Genomic DNA, 22,011 nt, shown 5'->3' with positions numbered 1-22,011 from the left:
GGCATCTTGTGCTACGGCCCACTGGCCACAGCTTGCCAAGGTTTACCAGCCCTTAAGGCTGCTGCACGGCCCAAAGGCCCCATCTTATCTCACTGTCCTCCGCTCACGACTAGTCAAAGACTTGCCAGCCCTCAAGACTGCTGCATAACCCAAAGGCTACATCAACTTCTTCATCCCTCAGGCCACAAGTAGTCAAAAACAGAATTGGTACCAATTGCGCCTAAGACCAACGAGGTGCAGCTAAAATCCCAAAGGTGAAGGCCACAAAGACACCTAAGAAGTCTAGATAATAATAAAAGTTCAGGATAAGCGCTCCCCTTGTTAAATAAAGTCAATATAGTATCACTTTCATCTAAAATCGGATACTAATTACCACAGTCTCAAGTTCACAGGTGTGGGGTCCTCCAGGTTCCAATACTTGATACAACATATGAAAGTGCACTCTGGCTGCTTCTTGGGTGAGATGAATACTTCAAAAAGATAATGAGAGCCCCATATAATGCAATATTGTTAAAAATGTATTGGTAAGTAGCGAATATGAATATGTAAAAACAGCAATTGAAAATCAAAAAGAGGGAATCACCGGGTGAACGGGGTTCCTGCGTACTGTATTGGGCCTTATTGAGCAAGGCACACTGTAAGGGTATGTGAAGGGTGGATTGTAGACTCCTTCAATCCCTGTCAGCATATGTTCCTCAAAGACCCAAACAAGTGTTCAGTGATCATCCCCACCAACGTGTTTCGGCTTGTAATAGCATTTATCAAGGTATGAGGTGATGATCACTGGGTGAGCTTTAAATAGGGTTGAATAATGGACCCTCCTCTTCAGTAATTAGGGGCATTGTAGCGTGCGTTCCACTCGTGTAGCCGGGAAGGAGACAGTCTGACCAGAAGTTGCGTTTATGGTGACTTCCGATGTCCGCTGGTGTAGCAGATCTACTGGTGCTGCCGAAAATGCGTCACCAAACACAGATGTAGTTCCGGTGTAGATCGAAAAAGCGGCAATCATGTGGAGAAAATTCTCTTTGCCCATAAGGATTTTTCTTTGTTATGCTAACGGCCCTAATAAGGTATTAGTATATGCCAGAGGCATAATAAGAGCCAGGTAAATCAATCTGCAAGACATTAATGAATGGGAACAAACATTAAAAATACATATCCCTTAAAAAAAAATCAGTTACTAACAGCAAATATCATAAAAAAATGGAGTACAGCATACACAAAATAAAATGACAAAGCAGTATGAGTAAATAATGATAAAACCCTTCACATACAGAGATCTATAAAGCCGCACTCTGCTAAAAAAAAAAAATACACGTATAGTGAAGAATAAAAACGCAGAAACAGAAATATAGTGCCTCATAAAAACCACTTGTTTAAAATCACTATTCAGAAATTTAGGTGCCAAAGTTTTAAGTTCGTATATAGATTTCATTTCTGCTTTTGCTAGACATATCTACCTCCTTCACCCGCCAGTTTCCATCAATTCTTTTAATGCCGACAACATTTTTAACGTTACTGGTGGAGCAGGAGTGACTGTCTTTAAAGTGCTTCGAAAGGGTATGGTTTAAGAAACTTTTTCTTCTATTTCTAAGATCTTACCCCCATCGGTCTTTCAGTTTCCTAGTGGTTTTACCCACATACTGTAGTCCGCATATACATTCTATGATGTATATGCAGTTCGTACTATTGCAGGTGATAATCTTAGGAGTTCCACCAAATAGAAATTTGAAATCAAACTATATTCTGTGGTTTTACTACTTTGGTTTTGGTGGATTCTGCATACTAAACACATACTGCACCGGTGGAACCCAGTGGTTTTAATTGTCGCTGCGTTTCTCTGGAATAGCACTCTTTACAATCGTATCTTTTAGGTTATTGGCTATCCTATAGATAAATAAATCTTGATCCTGCCTTAAAATATGCCAATGTTTCTAAATATGTGTTCAATAGTGCAGTATTGGTTATTAAATCTGGATATAAAAAGGTACCAGTTTTACCTTTTATATCCAGATTTAATAACCAATACCACACTATTGAACACAAATTTAAGAAAATTGGCATATTTTAAGGCAGGATCTCTATCCGGGAGTGTTTCAGCTCCTGTTAAACAAATGGGGTCTACCATCACGCCACAAGGTCCCTATGTGGGGTTCCAGGTCTAGAGACCCATCAGCGTCAATCATGGATGCACTGTGTAAGGAGGCATGGTAAAGGGGCTTCTAGGACTTGCCTGCATGTAGAAAAGAGTTAACCCCATGACACAGTTCTGAGTTCTTAAATTGAAGCCCTCAGTCTGCAGAAGTCAGGATGTTTGCCAGCAGCAGACTGCAAGGGAGTGTTCCTGTTAGAAAAAAAAAAAAAAGCCCTTCTCTGTCCTCTCTGAAAGGACTGACACCAGGGCCCTCCAATCAGAGAGAGGGAAGTAGGGTGGTGCAGTAGGGGGGATTGTGGGAAAGTGTGTGTAGTGTGTCTCTCTGGAGGTTAGGGTTTTGTCCCTTCTGTGTCATTGGGTAGCAGCAGCTCTGTGTGCCCTGCTATAGCTGATCAGGTAGGGAGAAGATATATAGTAGCTAGAAAAGACTTTGCTGAACTGAGTGGACTGTATTGATATAACCCTGCTTACTGTTTGCTGGATTTCTGTGTCTCCACGAATAAAGTTAATCTTGCCTTCCTTATAACCCCCTCCACTGTGTGATCCCTGAACCCCAGGATACTCAGGTCACCCGGTATCCTCACACTGGGATGGGGCTTCAAACTGGCGTATGTTTACTCCAATTTACCTGCTCCAAAAAATTCTCAGGAAATTCAAGAAGGAAGGCGGAACAGTAAAACTGGTGGCTCCGGCTTGGCCTAGACGTCTTTGGTTTACTGACATACAGAATCTGGCAGTAGACAGTCCATATCCTCTTCCTCTGTGGCAGGAACTGCTAACGCAGGGTCCCTGCTGACATCCGGTCTTGCCCCGTCTGGCTTTGACTTCATCCTAAAAGCAAAAGGATTTTCCAGTTCAGTTATTCAGATGACGATTAGGGCAAGGAAGCCTGATTCTGCCCGCATCTATTACAGAGTTTAGCATTCCTTTGGTCAATGGTGTTCCCATTGGCAATATGATCCTAAGGTATTCAGAATTTCCTGGATTCTGGCTTTTTCTGCAGGCAGGATTAGACAATAGTCTCTGCCTGGCTACTTTAAGAGTGCAGGTTTCAGTCTGGTTCCAGAAGAAGAATGCTGAATTACCAGATTTTAGAATTTCTTTTCAAGGAGTTTTGAGGGTTCAGCTTCCTTTTGTTCCACCAGTAGCACTGTGGGATTTGTCTTTGGTTCTTAAGGGGGTTACAAGTATCCCCATTTGAAACTTTAGACTCTCTGTAGATTTAGAGTGGTTGACAGCAAAGACAATTTTTCTTCTTGCTAGCTCATCTGCTCGCAGTCTCTGATTTGGCAGCTGTGTTGTTACTTACCACTTTTGATTTTTTACTAGATTAAAGTTGTTCTTCGTAGGAAGGGGTTACCTTCCTAAGGTAGTGTCCCGTTTTCATGTAAATGAAGAAATTGTGGTTCCAGCTATTAGGCTGCAGCCCCTTCTGTAGGTGAAGCCTCCCTGAATATAGTTCATGCTCTCCGTATTTATGTGGAGTGTACGAATTCTGTTAAGAATTTTCTTTTTGTATTATATGGTTTTCACAAATGAGGATGGCCAGCTAGTAAACAGACTCTGGTGAGATGGCTACACATGATTATCTCCCGGGTGTATTCACAGACTGATCTTCCTGTCCCAAGCAGTGACAGCATTCTACTTTGTAGGGCCATCGTGGGCATTTAGTCGTGGTGTCTATGCTGAACAATTATGCAAGGCTACCACGTGGTCCTCTGTCCACTTTTTTTTAGGTTCTTTGCCTTTGATACTTTTGCCTCTCAGGAGGGTTCCTTTGGGCGATGAGTCCTCCTTTCTGCTCAGCAGTGTCCACCCTAGGGGAACTGCTTTAGGACATCCTCATGGTATCCCTATGGACCACGAAGAAGAAATATAGTTATGGTAGACTTACCTAGATAACTCCTTTTCTTTGAGGTCAACAGGATGCCCACCCTGACGCACCTGGTTTAAGTGGGTGATTTATTTTTGTTTTCAGTCACAGATTCCCTCATCTTCTGCAAGTGTTTCTGGTGTCCGATTTTTTCTTTCTCCTGCAGTTAGGCTTGTTAAACTGAAGTCCTAGGGGTGGGGGTGTGTGTGTGTGGACCCAAGGCATTCTGGGAGCCAAAGTTTTAACAGTTTGGTGCCTGGTCTTCCAACCATATCTCCCCTCCCCCCATCTCTCATGGTATCCCTGTGGATCTTGAAGAAAAGTAGTTGTCTAGGTAGGTCTACCATAACTATATTTCAGCATGGATGCTACTACAGCTGTTTTTAATAAATAAGTTATATTTGACTTACTTTTCTGGGGAACTTTGAAAATTCTAAGTATTTTTTTTTCCCTCAGATTTACATTTAGAGACTCTGCACCACCAACATTAATATAGTAATTCTTTATTGTTTGTTTGCTTCATGGAATGATATTCAACTAAATTATTCTGTGCGGATTCTCCCCCTCTCTAGTATGGATTATGTAACTGAAGCAGAATTAAATGACGTTTAAAAAAATATGAGATATGGTAAGAACTTACCCTTGTTATCTCTATTTCTACGAAGTCCATAGGGTTCCACAGGATACCTTGGGGTATAGGTGTGACATCAGTCGCAGGGCACCAAAGAGTTAAGCTTTCAGCCTCCCAGGATGCACTAGGTCCCCCTCCTATACCCCGCCCCCGGGCCAAGGCACCTCAGTTAGTTACCAAGCCATAGGCCGGAGGAGGAGAAGGAAGAGAGAGAACAAAGATCTGGACACATACAAGAGTCACATTCTCACCAGAGGGAGACGGAAAACCGGGGACCAGAGCAAAGCCCATCTGCAGCACAGGTGCGACAGGGCGGGAGTCCTGTGGAACCCTATGGACTTCGTAGAAATAGAGATAACAAGGGTAAGTTCTTACCATATCTCATATTTTCTACTTCAGGGTCCATAGGGTATCCACAGGATACCTTGGGGATGTCCCAAAGCAGTATCCTTTAAGGGTGGGGACGCTCCTGTGCAGAAAGGAGAATCCGCCGCCCGAAGGAAGCATCCTGAGAGGCGAAGGTGTCAAACCTGTAATACCTCACGAAGGTATGGACAGAAGACCACGTAGCAGCCTTGCAGATCTGAACTGCCGAGGCACCACGTCGAGCTGCCCACGAAGGACCCACAGACCTAGTGGAATGAGCCTTCAGAGAAGGAGGGACCGGTAGGCCTTCATGAAGATAAGCTTCAGAAATAGCCATACGGATCCAGGCCGCCAAAGTTTGCTTTGAAGCAGGCCAACCCTTTTTACGGAAGCCATAGAGGACAAACAAAGCGTCCGACTTCCTAAACGAAGAAGTGCGGTCAACATAAGTCCTTAAGGCCCGCACAACATCCAAAGAGGCCTCACCCACGGAAAGACCCGGTGAGTTAAAGGCCGGAACAACTATTTCCTCGTTAACATGAAACTGGGAAACAACTTTGGGAAGAAACTCGGGCCGAGTGCGGAGCACTGCCCTGTTCCCATAAAAAACCAAGAAAGGGGGTCTACAAGAAAGAGCCCCTAACTCAGAAACACGTCTGGCCGAAGCAATGGCCAGAAGGAAAACAGTCTTAGCTGTTAGCCATTTAAGATCCACTGAGCCCAGTGGTTCAAACGGCGGTCCTTGGAGAGCCCTCAGGACCACAGCCAAATCCCAAGGCGCCACAGGTGGAACAAAGGGCGGCTGAATGCGGAGAACACCCTGCATAAAGGTGCGCACATCCGGGATTGTAGCAATCCTACGGTGAAACCAGACAGATAGGGCCGAAACCTGTACCTTCAAAGAAGCAAGGCGAAGCCCATGATCTAGTCCCGCTTGCAGGAAGGCGAGAATCCGAGACAGACGAAACTCCCGCGGTGCATAACCTCTCGGTCGACACCACTGGAAGAACGTATGCCACACGCGATGGTATATCCTCGCGGAAGACGGTTTCCGAGCTCGTAACATGGTACGCACCACAGAGCTGGAAAACCCCCGGGACCTCAGCATGGCCGTCTCAACAGCCACGCCGTCAAAGACAGCCGAGTCAGGTCCGGGTGAAGGCAAGGACCCTGAGACAGAAGGTCCGGTCGTAGCGGCAACCGCAGAGGAATGTCCACGGACAGACCCTGAAGGTCTGAGAACCAGTGCCGTCTGGGCCACGCGGGAGCTATCAACAGGAGCGTCCCTCCTTCCTGTTTGAATTTCCAGATTACCCGTGGAAGAAGGGAGACCGGGGGGAATAGGTATGCGAACCGGAACGTCCACCGGACGGACAGAGCATCCACCAGATACGCCCCTTCGTCTCTTGTGCGAGACCCGTACACCGGCAACTTGTTGTTGTGCCGGGACGCCATGAGGTCGATTTCTGGAAGACCCCACCTGTCCACCAGTAGTTGAAAAACGTCCGGGTGCAGGGACCATTCCCCCGGATGAACGTCCTGGCGACTTAGAAAGTCCGCCTCCCAATTTAGCACTCCCGGGATGAAGACCGCTGATATGGCCGGAAGATTGCGCTCCGCCCAAACCAGGATCCGAGAGACCTCTACGAGAGCCGCCCGACTGCGAGTTCCTCCTTGCCTGTTTATGTAGGCCACGGTGGTAGCGTTGTCCGACTGGACCTGCACCGGGCGACCCTGGAGAAACCGCTGTGCCTGCTGGAGAGCATTGAAGACCGCACGGAGTTCCAAGATATTTATTGGGAGCTCCGCTTCTGTCGGCGTCCACCTGCCCTGGAACAAGTGTGGACCCGAAACTGCTCCCCAGCCCCGAACACTGGCGTCCGTTGTCAACAGGACCCAATTTGGAACCCAGAACGGACGTCCCTTGTTGAGGTGGGTCGTCTGTAACCACCACGCAAGGGACAGGCGAACCTCCTGGGTGAGCACAATCGTCTGGGACTTCAAAGACTGAGTCAGCCCGTTCCACTTGGACAGGATCAGGTGCTGCAGAGGTCTGGAGTGAAACTGGGCGTATTCCACCATGTCGAACACCGACACCATGGAGCCCAGTAACCTCATCGCCGAGTGTAAGGACACCCGGCGGCTGTGCAGGCAACTGCGCACCCTTGACTGTAAAGCAGAGATCTTGTCCTCCGTCACGAAGATCCTTTGCTGTCCCGAGTCCAATAAGGCTCCAAGATGCAGAATCCTCCGAGACGGGATTAGAGTGGACTTCTGCCAGTTGATTAGCCAGCCGTGCCGTTGCAGCAGTGCAATGGTCAGGTCCAAGTGGCGTAACAGGAGCTCTGGAGATCCTGCCACCAATAACAGGTCGTCCAAATACGGCAACATGCGGACTCCCTGCAGCCGCAGAGAAGCCGCCATGACCGCCATCACCTTGGTGAAAACACGTGGTGCTGTTGCCAGGCCAAAAGGTAACGCCCGAAACTGGAAGTGGTTGCTGCGGATTGCAAACCCGAGGAACTGTTGATGGCGCCAAAGAATAGGGACATGCAGGTAAGCGTCCTGTATGTCCAATGACACCAAGTAGTCCCCAGGTTCCAGCGCCAGAATGATGGACCGTAGGGTCTCCATCCGAAACTTCGGGACCCGCAAAGACTTGTTGAGTGCTTTGAGGTTGAGAATCGGACGATATGACCCATTGGGTTTCTGTACCAAAAATAGATTTGAATAGAAACCCTGGCCCCTCTGGGAGAATGGAACCGCCACTATAACTCCAGCCTGGAGCATAGTGTGCAATACCTTCCGCAGCTCCGTAGCCTTGTTCCGGTCTGATGGGAGACCCGTGGTGAAGAAGCGAGCCGGGGGTCTGTGCCAGAAGGAGAGGGCGTATCCGTGGGAAACCACCTCCAGAACCCAAGTGTCTGTCGTAGTGGTCGACCAACACTGGGCGAACTGTAGCAGGCGGCCTCCCACCCTGGGATCCCCCAAAGGGAGGCCCGGACCGTCAGGCCGCAGGCTTGTCATCTGGCTTGGGGGCCGGACGTCTGGTACTCCATGCCTGCTTCCGGGGCTTGACCGATTTCTTAGGGCCAGCCTGTCGAGGAAACGACTGTGGTTTGGGCCTGCCCTGAGCCCTAGATGACCGAAAGGACGATGGTCCCGAACCAGAAGGAGCAGCGGCCGACGGGAGACAAGCAGATTTGGCTGCCGCCAGCATGGCCACAATCTTATCCAGATCCGGACCGAAGAGAACTTCTCCGGTAAACGGCAACGCTTCCAGACCTTTCTTGGAATCTGCGTCCGCCTTCCAGGATCGCAGCCACAAGGTGCGACGAGCAGCTACCGCTGCTGAAGAAATTCTAGACACCAGAGTACTAATGTCTAGAGCCGCCTCGTTGATGTAGGTGGCCGAATCACGGAGATTGCCAATCAACTCCGCCTGTTCGGCCGGACAGTCGGATTCAAAAGAAGCCTCTAATGAATCCGCCCAGCGCTCCATCGCTCTGGCAACCCAGCAAATGGCCATAGCCGGCCGTGCTGCCCCCCCTGCAAGGGAATAAGCGGACTTCAGGCAGATTTCTACCTTGCGGTCCGTAGCATCCTTAAGGGAGGACATGGATGGCATCGGCAATGTGGCACTACGGACAAGACGGGTCACGTGAGAATCCACCTGTGGAGGGGATTCCCACTTAGCAAAATAATTATCCGCGAACGGATAAGCCACCGCCAGGCGTCTCTGCGGCTGGTATCTTTTGCCAGGTTGTTTCTACGCCTCCTCTAAATGGTCCACCAACTGACCCAAAAGAGGAAAGACTGTGGCATCGCCCTTCACATCTTTGAAAAAGGCATACTTAGATTTAGCCGCTGGGGGAACTTTGTCCTCAATCACCAAGGCTGTGCGGACCGCCCGAATAAGTCCAGGAATATATACTTTGGACTTAACATCAGCGTCCTTAGTATGGAGAGGTTCCTAATCGTAAGGATCAAGAATCTCCCCATCATCAGACGTCCTTTCGTCATCCTCATAAGGAGCGGACAGAGACGCCACCGGCCTTTTATGAGGCCGCATCACAGACTCCCCTTGCAACACATCCGACAAGTGCTGTACAGAACTCGTCAGGGAGTTAACCCACGCTGGCTCCTGAGAACCCGGGAGCGGGGAAATAGGGAGACTGTGGGGTACCACCAATTGTCGTGGGAACCCCTGCATGGGTGACGACACCACAGACTGCTGGGACAAACCCCTCGGAGTAAACGCGGGCTGCGGAGCTAACTGGCCCACTAAAGCTGTTAACGCCTGAGCGAAACAAGCCCAGGGCGGCTCCTGTACCGGTGCTGTAACCGTAATAGGCCGCGCCATGCACAAACACTGCCGGCAAAGGCCCTCTGCGCTACCCTCCCCCTCCGCTAACGGTACTTTGCACGTGGTACACTGTAGCCGGAGGGGAAAATCACTTTCAGACATGATGGCACCACGTATGTGACCTCTCTCACCAATTAAGTATTAAATAGGCGAGAGACCACCCTGCAGCACCGCACCGCAAGGGCTTTAGCAGAAGAACAGGGACAGTAATAAAGCTGACAGTTTAGAGAAGAAAAGTTACAGGCAGCAGCGCTAGCACAGTCACATACAATGCAGAGAAATAACAATTCCTGCACTAACAGCGCTGATCACTCAACTACACAGACACAGGGCCTGGTAGGACACAGCGCTGCATACACAGACCTGACCACAGCGGAGGAGAGGTATGCGGGGGGACCCAGACCACGATGCTTCCGTCCAGCGCTTCCAGCAGCGTTCACCATGCGTTCTGGAGAAGATGGCCGCCGAGGAGCAGAGAGGAGGCTGGCCTGGGGGAGGAGCGCTGCCACAGGACCAGTCGGCAGCATGCAGAGAGGGCTGTGTGCAGCGGGGGAGGCGCCGGCTGTGAGACAGGGAAGGCGCGCTCCCCTGGCATGCATTTAACCCCTGGGACGCCGCAGCGCTACCGCTCTGCTGCGGTCCGCTGTCCCAGGGGGTAGTGGAAGCGCAGGTTGGTCGCCTGGCTCCACGCTGCAGCCAGTCCCCAGGGAGCCCCCTGCCTGGGGACTTAGGACCATGTGATCAGCGGGGACCCACCGCGGGACCCCGCTGCTTACCTCTGTCCCCCTTGAATCCGGCCATGGTCCGGAGCATCTGGGGTCACCGCTAGCTGTGACCCCAGACGCCCACCAGCATCCCCGGATCAGTACCGGCGTTCTGGTAGCGGCGGGGTGTAGGGAAGACAGCATGGACGTCAGGACTGACTGTCCATGCTGTTCATCCAGATGTGCAGCCACAGCTGCATGAAGAATAAGCTTCAGGGGCTCTTCTAGCCCCCACTCCAACAGGTGCACCCGACTCCGGCCGGGCACCAAACTAAACTGAGGTGCCTTGGCCCGGGGGCGGGGTATAGGAGGGGGACCTAGTGCATCCTGGGAGGCTGAAAGCTTAACTCTTTGGTGCCCTGCGACTGACGTCACACCTATACCCCAAGGTATCCTGTGGATACCCTATGGACCCTGAAGTAGAAAAACCCCGGAGTGTCACTTAAATTTTTCTTTTGTGTTCATTCACCCTTAATCTTGCCAAGCACCAGCACTTAACAGGATACTAAGCCCAGCGTATGTAAAACAAATTTACAGCTCATTCTAGAGCCACAATCCTATTCAATAAAAAATCTGACGAGAGGAAAATAAATGTGTAGGGCAAGGGATGGGGATGGCAAGGTGACTTAAAGACCTTTAAATGCTCCATCCTGAAAGACATGGGGCCCCATTGATGTTACTGTCAAGTGAACGGTTTAACAGAATAACCCCATCTACTGCCAATAAACCCAAAAACTCCAGGGATGATCAAAGATCTCACCCAACCTGGCTTCCATTAACTCAGGTGCTCCCACATTTGAAAAAGAGTCCTCTATCAAACAATTTAACATCTTTGTAATCATCTGGCAATCACTAGCATATGGCACCCATCACTATAGACACATTTTCAAAAGATGGAGGTGGGGTACCCCATCATGCCATGTACACTTTAAGAGCACTGGCATTTGAAATATGGGAGACACTAGAAGTTATATGAATTATTAAGAGAAAGTCACAAAAACATACTGCTGTAAACCAGTAGGGGGAAGAAAAAAAAAAAAAAAAGTAGCTTGCATTCTAAATGCAGAAGTCTTAAGGCTCAAACACTAGACGATAAAGTTCAATATCGTCAAGTGCGTATGCACAATATTGTTAACAATGTGCACTCCCGCAGATCATTTACGATGTCTTCCATCGCCTGAATTTTCCAGACGATAGTCAGATCCTGCAAGTTTGGGTATATGGCAGGTGATGTCACTGACAGATATAGTTTAGTGTGAGCCTGGCAGTTCAAGGACTAACAACGATATGCTCAATGAGCATATCGTTAAGTGTGTATGAGCCTTTAGTAATATATTTGCATATACATGACTATCACTTTAGTGCCAGTATGGGGGAGATGGGGCACAATTCCACCATCCATGGAAAATTGTTTTGGTCACAATATTTCTTGATGATCACCAGACAATAGCTAGTAGTGGCCCACATAACTTTACTTTTTTTTTTTCTCAATTGCAGGTCAGTGCACACTTCCAGGAGCTGCTGCCAGCCCCTTACCAGTCATCTGAAACAATGTGGAGAAAGTTACTTAAAAAAATTTTTTTCCCCATACACTCTCATCAGATAAGTCCAACTAGCCATCTGCAGTTTTAGTAGACATGTGGATGACGAGTGGGACTTGTCATCTACTGCAAAAGGGGTTAAAGATTCTTTATAAAGTACCACATAATGTGAGCACCATATCACGGATAGCCGTTACACCATATTGAGAGACTCCATTTGAAACATGACGGGAATAAATACTAATTATTCTACGTCAGACAATACTGGAAAAGGAGGTTCCAAATATGGGGGGGTTGGGGGAGTTTTATTAAAGCTTGGTGAGAGAATGTATCAACCAACCAATCAACTTCTAACTAATTTTTCCAACACAGCCTGTAATATGATAGAAGCTGATTGGTTAGTACTTCATCTCTCTCAAAGGTTCGATACTTCTCCCCCATTAGTCCACACAACTGAATGAGTATTAAATACAGTGAACCAATCCTACTTTTCCTGCAAGTTAAATGGGGAGTGGTGTACTATTTAGTGTGCCCCCCCCCCCACCTGGTGACATTTTTGGGGGATGTGCAAGACATCAGACTTATGTACTAATGAGTTCAAATTATTCAAGTAAAATTGCACATCTTAGATTGCAGGTTATAATTTTAAAACTAATAGCCTATAAAATCAATGTAATGGCGTTACAATATTTAACTGCATGTTAAACAGAGACACAGGAAAATAGGATACAGAATGCAGAAGGGTAACAAAAAGGTAGTAGACATAACCTAGTCAACTAAATTGTAACTAGGATGAATCATACAGAATAAACTAACTACAAATATATTCCTTTTTACACTTGCAATCATTTTAGAAAGTATTGTGGGCAAATATGTAGAGGGTAGGAGGTCACACACACACACACACACACACACACACTATATCAGATCATTTTGTGGTTAGAAGTCTATAGTCAAGAAAGTCCCACATATTTGTCTTCGTTATTCATGGAGTGCCTTACTTATGTCACACACAGTGAATGAGCTACATGCTTATGAATACTGGTTCTGGCTACATAATGGCTGCCTCCACTTTGTGTAGGTGACAATTACTGTTAAACCAAACCTTTTTGGTTCGGTTTTTGATTATGCACTGAACAGGAAAACACAAGCGGGGGAGAGTATGCAAAAAAAAAAAAAAAAAAACCCAAAAAAACAAATGAACCACAAATAAAAAATAAAATAAATTTAAGATACCATGGTGCAACAAAAATGTTTATTATTCACAAAGGGAAGGTAACCCACATCACTGGGGGGGTTGCTGCCCACGACCACGTCCAAAGCCTCCTCTCTGAAAACGGGAAATAAAAAGCATGTTTAGAGTATGGACAGTGCAATAACAGTCCAATGGCATGTGCAGTTCAGGTTTCTATGCTTGGATATTTGTAATCTAGCCTTTGATTATGCTGCACTGAAAATGTACTTTTGGTGATGACTGCTAATTGCCCCACACTAGTTTGGATCTAGAGAATGGGTAATATATAGGACAGAATGCATTCAGCACAATTTATGCAAAAACGCAAACCACTTTGGGTTATGAATTTGGTTATTATACTTTATTGTAATTTATCATTTGACCCACATACATAATTTGGTAAGACAAAAAAGGTATTCTACAACGATGTTTAAGTGTGTGTAGCTAGCTGATTTTGGCATGCAACGTCAGTGTATCTGCTAAGCTTTCTCTCACTTTGAGGTCACAAATTTTACTTACGAACTGAAATTCTGTCGCTGCTCCAGCACCAGCCTCTGCCTTCTTGTCTGCACCAGCTGTACAGGAATAAACATTGTTCAATATAGAGGACTTTACAGTGCATTTTCATTCATCCTTAACTCAGCATTGCACCCAGTAGGCACTTACGTGGAGCAGCACTGCGTCTGTAAGTATCTCGGTCTGTCTCTCCACGGGATAAGCGGGCAGGACGTTCACCCTCCAAACCTACAAAGCAAACATTAAAGGGATGTTTAAAAGGTTGACAATTATGTATCTGTCATAATACAGCTACAATGGTTCTAAAGCAACTCCTCAATGGGAATATATTGTGATAAGTTTTAATAGGTAATGCCCTAACCATATATACATATTTTACCTTTCATACAGCCTTACCCCAGTGTACATTTTTAACAGTTTCAACCTATATGAAGAAATTGTAACACTTTATATACAAGTGTAGCTTAAGATTCTCATATTGTGCTAGGGATTTGTGCATAAATTGATTTACCTGCTGAGCCGAGTGACCAAACTACTCGCTGCACACATACATATATAGTTAAATGTAAGCCAGAATATAGCCATACAACTAAAGAGGCCTATTCTTTAGCAGATCTGTCTCTACGATGAAAGACAAAAGATTTATCCCTTGAAAATTCCTGGGGCTGCAGTGACATATCTATCATGTACATGACAGATATCTATCATGTACATGATAGATTTTTACAAACGATATTGCATGACCTCATTCTGGGAGTGGATTTTTTCATGCTTCTATTTCATTAAAAATATCGTTTGTCACTTATAAACTGACAGATATTTCTATAATTAACCAACATGTTGGAGAGACTAAAGACAATTTGTCGACCGCGGGAGTGCGCATCTGTCATCGTTCAGTGCCTATCCATGACAGATAAATTTGAACGATATATCGTTCAGTCGTTCAACTTATCTGCTAAAGGATAGGCCCCTTTAGGTTTCACAGTAACTTAAAGTTCACTCATAATTAAATAAAAAAATAGCAACTCTAAAGGGGGGTATCCACTTAGCGATTTAGCCAAGTGATTGCACAATAGCTGCGTCGTTATCGTGCAATTCCTTGCAAATCACGCATGCATCGGGCATATTTTGGTCGGAAGCGACCAGCGATGGGCGTGCCCGCTGGTCACTTCCGACATCGCCCGTACATGCTGGTCAACCTGACGCTCTCGTCAGGATCAGCATGTGCGGGGATGAGGGATGTGCCGGGACTGAATGAGTGAATGTTCAGTCTAGGCACATCACCAGATATACAAACCAGAGCACGCTTGCAATGTCGTAATCGTGTTCTCGTTTGTAGATCTATAAGTGGATACCCGCCTTAAGTACGCCATTAGATTTAGGCCTTTGTTTTACATAAAAGTAGCAGTTCTAAAATGGTCAGGGATTACAGCAAAACTGAAGTCAGCAATTACAGTATAGATACATTTAACAGGAACAAAATCTTTTTCCATGACACAAAATAAAGTCATTAGAAAAGTAAACAATGCAAAAAAATAAAATTAAAAAGATTTTAGTAGTCTGCATGCAGACTGCCAACATACCATGAATATAATTTAAAGAAACAGTTCTGGTATGAGTAGAGTTTTGCAAGTTAAACATTATTGCAGATCACATAGTTGGCATACAAGGTTTCCCCTGTTCTCCCAATATTTAACTGATTGGCGTTGCTTTCCTCTCCTTATCAACCAACAACTTGATGCCACCTGTATAAAAGGGCATTCTCAGGGGGAGGAGCAGTGCCAATGTCTGCCAGTACCGGAATGATGTACCTGCTGACACAGGCAGTGATGTTTGCTATAGCAAAATTTGGCAATATTATTCCCAAAAGGAACAAAATGTCTGGATCAGTGATCAGTGCATTTTTGCATCAAATAACTTGTATTAAACATTTTTCTGAACTCTCCATTATGAATCAAAATTAGTATAAAAAAACACTCTGGAATCTTACATCCTAAAATACATATAAAACGAGAGGCAATTTGGGCATGCAATAGAAGACTGAATATAGCGTACTGAGTGGAAGGTGGTGGCGAGTGGAATAAAAGAATTAAAACTACCTTTCTACAGTCCATTCACACAATTTTTAAAGTGGGCCCGTCCCATACGCACAGTAAATACTATGGGGGGGGGCCGAACCAGCTGGCAAGCATGTAAATTTACTATGCAAGGACATCACTGAGGCTCTCCTCAACTAGTGTGGCCACAGCAATAGCTCCTAGTAAAACAGACTTCATGCTCAAGCTAGTTTTGCTCACAAAATTGCTATCACCACCCAGTCATGCTGCAGGAATATTCCCTCATTTGCAATGTTAGCCTGACGCAGCACATATGGGCCACTTATAATTATGCCAACATCACAAGTTTCCCTGCGTACCACTATTAAATGTGAAGAGATCTTTTACAATGCCGGCGCACGCAATGAGCCCCTTTGGAATGGCACAGCGAGGTGAAATAATTATCCCCATTATATCTGAATAGATTATAAAACCTTGCAGACTGTCCTTGGCCCCTAACATCCCTGCATGTCTATTCAAATGTCTCAATGAAATTTAAGAGATCTGTTCACAACTTCTAGTCCCACCACTACATACACATTATAAGAGGCGCCCCCCACTCTTTCCTTTGGTAAACCTCAGACATTCGGTTCAGAACATAACCCTCTTCAAGCTTTAGAACAGAGGGGTGAGGGCAGGGATGAGTCCAATATATGAAGTAGGACTGAGTATTGATTATGATCTATACAAAAAACAGAGTTGCAGATGCACTATGCGATCATTACTGTATACATTTAAATTTATAATATAGAATTTCAGAGGTAGTTTGCATATCAATGGCCACTGATACGGGCCTGCCCACCAGCGTCAAGGTCACCTCATTGAGCAGGTCCCTAACACTCTGGGGTTCACATCTGGGACGCAGGGCACCCCAAAAGTCAGCTAAGCCAAAGACCTCCCCAGGGCATCACACGAAAAAAAGGGTGACAGTGAAGTGTTAAAGTATCAGGTGTGTAAAGTAATTTACAAGTGTTACAATAATGATAAGGGTAGAATATGTGTGAAAAAAATACATAAATAATAAACAAGTCAGTCCTATTTATATTGTTAGTATCAGTTTATTTGGGGTGAGCGTTTGGGTGTGGGGCCCCCTGAGCTGTTCCGGCTGGACCTCTCCAGGGCATCACCATTTAATACATATAGTCACTTTGTATATCACTTTCATGTTTATTAACTGGTACTTTAACAAAAATGTAGTGTTAGGTAAATAGTTAGGGAATAGGAAATATTTACAAATAAATCTGCATCCTGTCACTTTCCTCCTGGCTCTTATGTCACCCACTTCCACCTCTAAGCACATCAACACTTTTCTCTTGAACAGCTGGTGATTAAATTACAATTGTCCTAAACAAGCATCTGTAGTCAGATCAATTGGCTGGCCACATCCCAACAATTCATAGTAATCTCAGCAAGACACCCCCAGTTCATTTTGTTTTACTTAAGCATTCTCTTCTACATTTCCAATGTTTGCCAGTCTTTATTATACTATGATTTCACTTGCATTGACCCTCGATAAAATATGAAGTTGGCTAAGCAAGGAACATTGTGCAAATGTAACCCTAAAGCAAATCTCTCAATCATCCAGGTTATAAAATGTTGTCAATAGATGACAAGCAGCTTTGACACAAATGAAGAGTAATCCTGTCATTCACTGTAGCGAAGTAGTAATTTAGACAATTAGAACATTCTGTTTTCCAAAAGACTCAAAGGGGCAGATTCAATACAACACAATTTTCCGCCATGCATCACAGTGCACGTTGGTAATTTATGGTAATATCTACGCAGCAAGTTTTCCATCGCACCTCTATGGGTTGTGAGGAAATACTTACGATGCTGGTTTAAGCATGTAAATGTGTAATTTTAGAATGGCCCCAAAAAAGGCAGAGTCCAGTTAAAAAGCTACAAATCTCTGCATTATTCAAGTTCAGCTAAAGCCGGCTACACACGGTACAATGTACAGCCGGCGATGCAACGCACGATCCAACATATCGGGTGGTCCCCACACAGGGAGCGATCCGCTGCTCGACCGCCCGATATACCCCCTGCATAGACTAGCATGAGATTGTCGATTCTCCAGATCTCTTGTGCAGACAGATCTGGAGGAGCAACGAACGACCTCATAGGAGCGTGCAGTAGCCAACATCATGCAAACACAAGGAACAATATAGCTGCGCTATCGTTCCAATCCGTCGGATCTACCGCTATATCTCAGTGTGTGGGGCACTTTACACGAATATGCCATGAGTTGAAGAATGCAGGGAGCCTATAAGAAAATCCCACAGAACAGCGTTAAACTTAGTGATCGCGCTGAGCGACAAAATATGTGGATACCGGGGTCCAACCACTTTAAAAGAAAAATAAAAATGGGCTCCTGACTGACAATTTCTGGGTCCCATCATAATTTATGCTTTAGAGCTTCCCATATACCGTTCAGACCTACCCATATGCCACCACACCCCTAGAATGCCCATCTGATACCCCAAATAGCATCAATTTTGTACCTAGAGGTCACGCAGTACCCATTGACAATAATGGGGACTGAAGTCTGCAGAATGGGATTGAAATGCCGGCGGCTGTTTAGCAGTTCAAAACCCGACAGCGGATGCCTATCATGAGAAGATCCCGACTGGGGTAGGCAAGTATACTAACCCATCCCCCTCACCCTGCCTTAGTGGTGCCTAACCCTAATCTCCTCCTCTCTCTCTCCTCCCATCCAGGGTCACGCCTGCCGTGGAGTTTCTATTTCACACAGGCATGTAGCACACTGTGCTTGGTCTGTCAGCGGGTGCCAGGCAGGAGTGTAACACTGTGGTCTTCCGCTTCGGTGGGTCCCCGCCTCCAAACAGCAGGTATGGCGGCAGCGAAACTATATTTCCTCCAGCTTTGAAGAGATAGACAGTAGGTTCCTATTGGCTGCAGCGCACAGCATCTCAGCTGACTCAGGAGCCAGGGATTGGCCACAGCAGAGCGCTTCCCCGGGGACTCACCCATTCTGCAAAAGTGTTTCCCCGGACCTCAATACTGGGTAAAATACGCACTATGCCGTATTCGCGATCACTGGAACTCTTACCTTTAGGTCGTGGTCTGCCTGTCTCAGGCCGACTCCTCCTAAGAGTTGCAGGAACAATCTCTGGAGGCAAATGTAAGAAATCCCGCAAATATTGGATGCCCTCATTTGTCAGGTACCAATAGAAGTGACGCCAAGCAAACTGCTCCTTCACATATCCACGAGACTTCAAGGACTGTGGAAAACATTTAAGAGAAGTTTCAAAGACTACATATATTTCACATTTGCAGCTCTGAAACAAGCTTATGTAGCAAATTTTATTCCAAACAATACGCTTCTTAGTATGCACACTTCCCAGAGAATATGGTAATGTAGCCACACTCCTATGCAGGTAGCTACTAGTTTCCCCACAATGCGAAGTAGTATTACATGGGTTTCTGCTTGTATACCTGCATAGCCTTCATAACATGAAGGTTGGGCACATTCTTGTCGGCCAGCTCTGGATGCTTTGGCATGTGCACATCTTTCTTGGCCACCATAACTCCCTCCTTAAAAAGGAGCTCGTAGATAGCAATGCGATCTTTCTTAGGCATCAACATCTGCAGTTAAAAAAAAAAAAAAAACACATTACGATAATTGCCACCAAAATGTGTACAATCTAAAGGACCATTAAATGGCCAGGGAACATACACTTTTGACCCCAATAAACAGATCCCTCGAATCTTAAGCGCAACCAATAACTTGTTTGGCACATTAGCTACCTTGTTCCTGGGGTTTGACCAGCCCTGTGTTAAAAGCTTATGTACAAAAAATATACAATTTACAGTGAGGATCATAAGGATAATGTCAGAACTGCTGCAATTATTAAGGTTCCCCATAACTGGTGATATTTTAATTTTTAATGAAAACATCCCAGCGATGTATCAAGGGGAAATCGCAAGGACAGCAGTGCAGTAACCATTGTCCCTGCGAATTACATCCCCAGCATATTGTGGAAGTCCTTCACATTTTTGAAAAACTTCTCCTGTGAAAGTAGACACTGCATGCACATAGTGTCAGCTTCCACCTCCAGCCAGAGATCGAGAGAGCTCTCTAAGCCTATGGAGGCTGAGAGCAGTAAAGCATTTTATACCATCTGAAGATAGTGTAAACTACAGGGGGCAAACTCTGAAAAGCTTTGCTTTTTGGAGTTTGATGCATTGGGCTGAGATTCTAGTCTGCATTAATAATGATGGGGACTGCGATCTGCAGGGCTTATTAGCACTCTGCCGGAGAGTTCTGTGAAATCTCCTGCATTGTGACATTAGTACATAGGAACAACTCATAAAATTTCTACATAATTTTAAGAAAAATCTGCTTGATAAATAGGCAACTGAGCCTAATACATATGGTCACCCTACTCCATCACTTGGAAAAAAACAAACATACATTAATGTATTGGAAGGTTCAAGTTCAACATACGTCCAGAGACATATAGGTCACAGTGCAATTACAGTAACTCAAGTAACCTCTTAAATTCTCCATTGTTACACATACATCTGACATATAAAGTGCTCATAAGCAGGACCCTCTGTAGCCTTCTGTCTTCACTTCTACCCACCCATATTTACACACTGCCTATCATTTTTGCTATGTCTATATGGATGATCATTACATTTGCACATGCTATGAACTGTATACTCAGTGAATTTACACATCCTATCGACACATTTTCATAACATTTCATTTCACGTCTTGTGATAGTGTATTTTGCTGTTTCATTGCATCCAAAGAGCTGCAAAACTTATGGCACGAATACATTTTAAAGATGAAGATACCGAGTTTCACTATCAATTGATATTAATTAGCACCAGCATATTACACAGCGACTATATATGTAATCAGTCCCTGCCTCGTCACACTTCACATTCACCACAAACCAGCATCCATTCTGCCAGCAGCCAGTATGTCTTTAGACTCCACTCAGACGGATCCCCGGACTCCAAACTGAGAGCACCCATAAACAGACAGAGGCCTGCCCAGGAACACACAGGTCCCGGTGCTGTGCCGGAAGCTCACATTTATCCACCAGCTCCGCCGCCATCGCTACACCGGGAGCGGCCAGGCCGCGGCTAGCACCGTGCCAGCGACACCTAGGAACACGTTATATCTCATGTGTCCTCTAGCTCCGGTACTAGTGTAACAGTATCCCAGAGACTGGGAGCCGGAGTCGGGCGGATCGCTGGGATGCAGAGTGGATTGTTCGTGGTAGCAGCATCTCACCTTCGCAGCTCTCTCGGTGGCCTGAGCAGGAAAGGAAAGAGCATGCGCAGAGCTGGCGGACTTCCCTGTGCTCTCAGGACCCCAGTTGAGGCGTCCCTAGCAATGCCTGCCGCTGCCATTTACAGCATAATATTTTATGAAAGCTGCATAATTTGCAATATAGTGTGTATATATATAATAATAATATATATATATAAAACAATTTTATTTTTAATTACCATTACAGCTGAATATGGAGGTGCATTTTCCAAAGTAGAGATTATCCGGATGGACATCAAATGATGGCTGGGCTTCCACCATCTAAACTTTCAATGCAATGGTAACTAACCATCACATCAAAAGAATTAGATGGAGAAAACATTCTGATGGTTTGCACATATCCAATGGTAACCGACGCCCATCTCAATGTTAAACAGCTGAATTTAGCTGTATTTTAACATTATATATATATATATATATATATATATATATATATATATATATATATATGTGTGTAACCCTGATTGCGTGGGGGCACTGTGTTACACCTAGTTTATAAAACTCTTGGTTAACCATGCGGCTGTGTGTAGGCCAGTCTCTCCCACTTCAGGATCTTGTGGCACATACAGCAGGTATGATAACTGAACAAGTGTCATGTAGATAGTCATGTGGCAGCGCACAGTACTACCTTATGTGGGGTACAAAGGCATATCTATAATGGATGCTGGGTATGCAGTGCACATGGGCTCCTGGCTACAGGAAATATTTGCCAACTGTCCCTGATTGTCAGGGAGACTCAATATCCGTGACTACCTGAAGAGCCTAGCAATCCCTCTAACTGCCCCCATTATGTAGCTGTTATATAAAAATAAATCAGAGATATATACATTCAAATGGGATCATCAGTATATTTCACTGCATTGCTTATAAGGCACATTGGGGTAGATGTATTATAGCGGCACTTAACGTGCCGCTATAACGCTTTCCGCTTCGCCTCTTTACCGAGGCGAAGCAGGAAGCACTACCGATGAGAATACATCTCATCGGCCGGAGAGGGGGAGCGTTAACTCCCCCCTCTGGCGCTACCCGCTAGAGACAGCAGCGCATCAGCCTAGTGCTGATGCGCTGTGTCTCTGTCTTGGCCGGCTCCACTGAGCATGCGCGGGATCTTGCAAGTATCGCGAGATCCCCGCGTGGAGCCGGTAGCTGCCGCAGCAGGGA

The 22,011-nt window shown here is 45.7% G+C and overlaps 1 protein-coding gene across 1 annotated transcript; it reads right to left on the bottom strand.

The window, feature by feature from the left end:
• Positions 1-12,937: 12,937 nt before the first annotated feature.
• RPS10 (ribosomal protein S10) lies at positions 12,938-20,902 on the bottom strand. The gene is made up of 6 exons (XM_088464186.1): positions 20,812-20,902; positions 18,999-19,148; positions 18,613-18,784; positions 13,597-13,674; positions 13,450-13,505; positions 12,938-13,026 (listed from the first exon to the last, which is right to left on the bottom strand). The coding sequence occupies exons 2-6, from the start codon at positions 19,146-19,148 to the stop codon at positions 12,982-12,984; spliced, it is 501 nt and encodes a 166-aa protein (XP_088320312.1). The 5' UTR covers positions 20,812-20,902; the 3' UTR covers positions 12,938-12,981.
• Between the last annotated feature and the right edge of the window lie 1,109 nt (positions 20,903-22,011).

Source organism: Taudactylus pleione, unplaced genomic scaffold (assembly GCF_031769625.1).
Source record: "Taudactylus pleione unplaced genomic scaffold, aTauple2 ptg001607l, whole genome shotgun sequence".
Taxonomy (NCBI): domain Eukaryota; kingdom Metazoa; phylum Chordata; class Amphibia; order Anura; family Myobatrachidae; genus Taudactylus; species Taudactylus pleione.
Note: the sequence above shows the minus strand (reverse complement) of the source record. Positions and strands in the feature narration are given on the sequence as shown.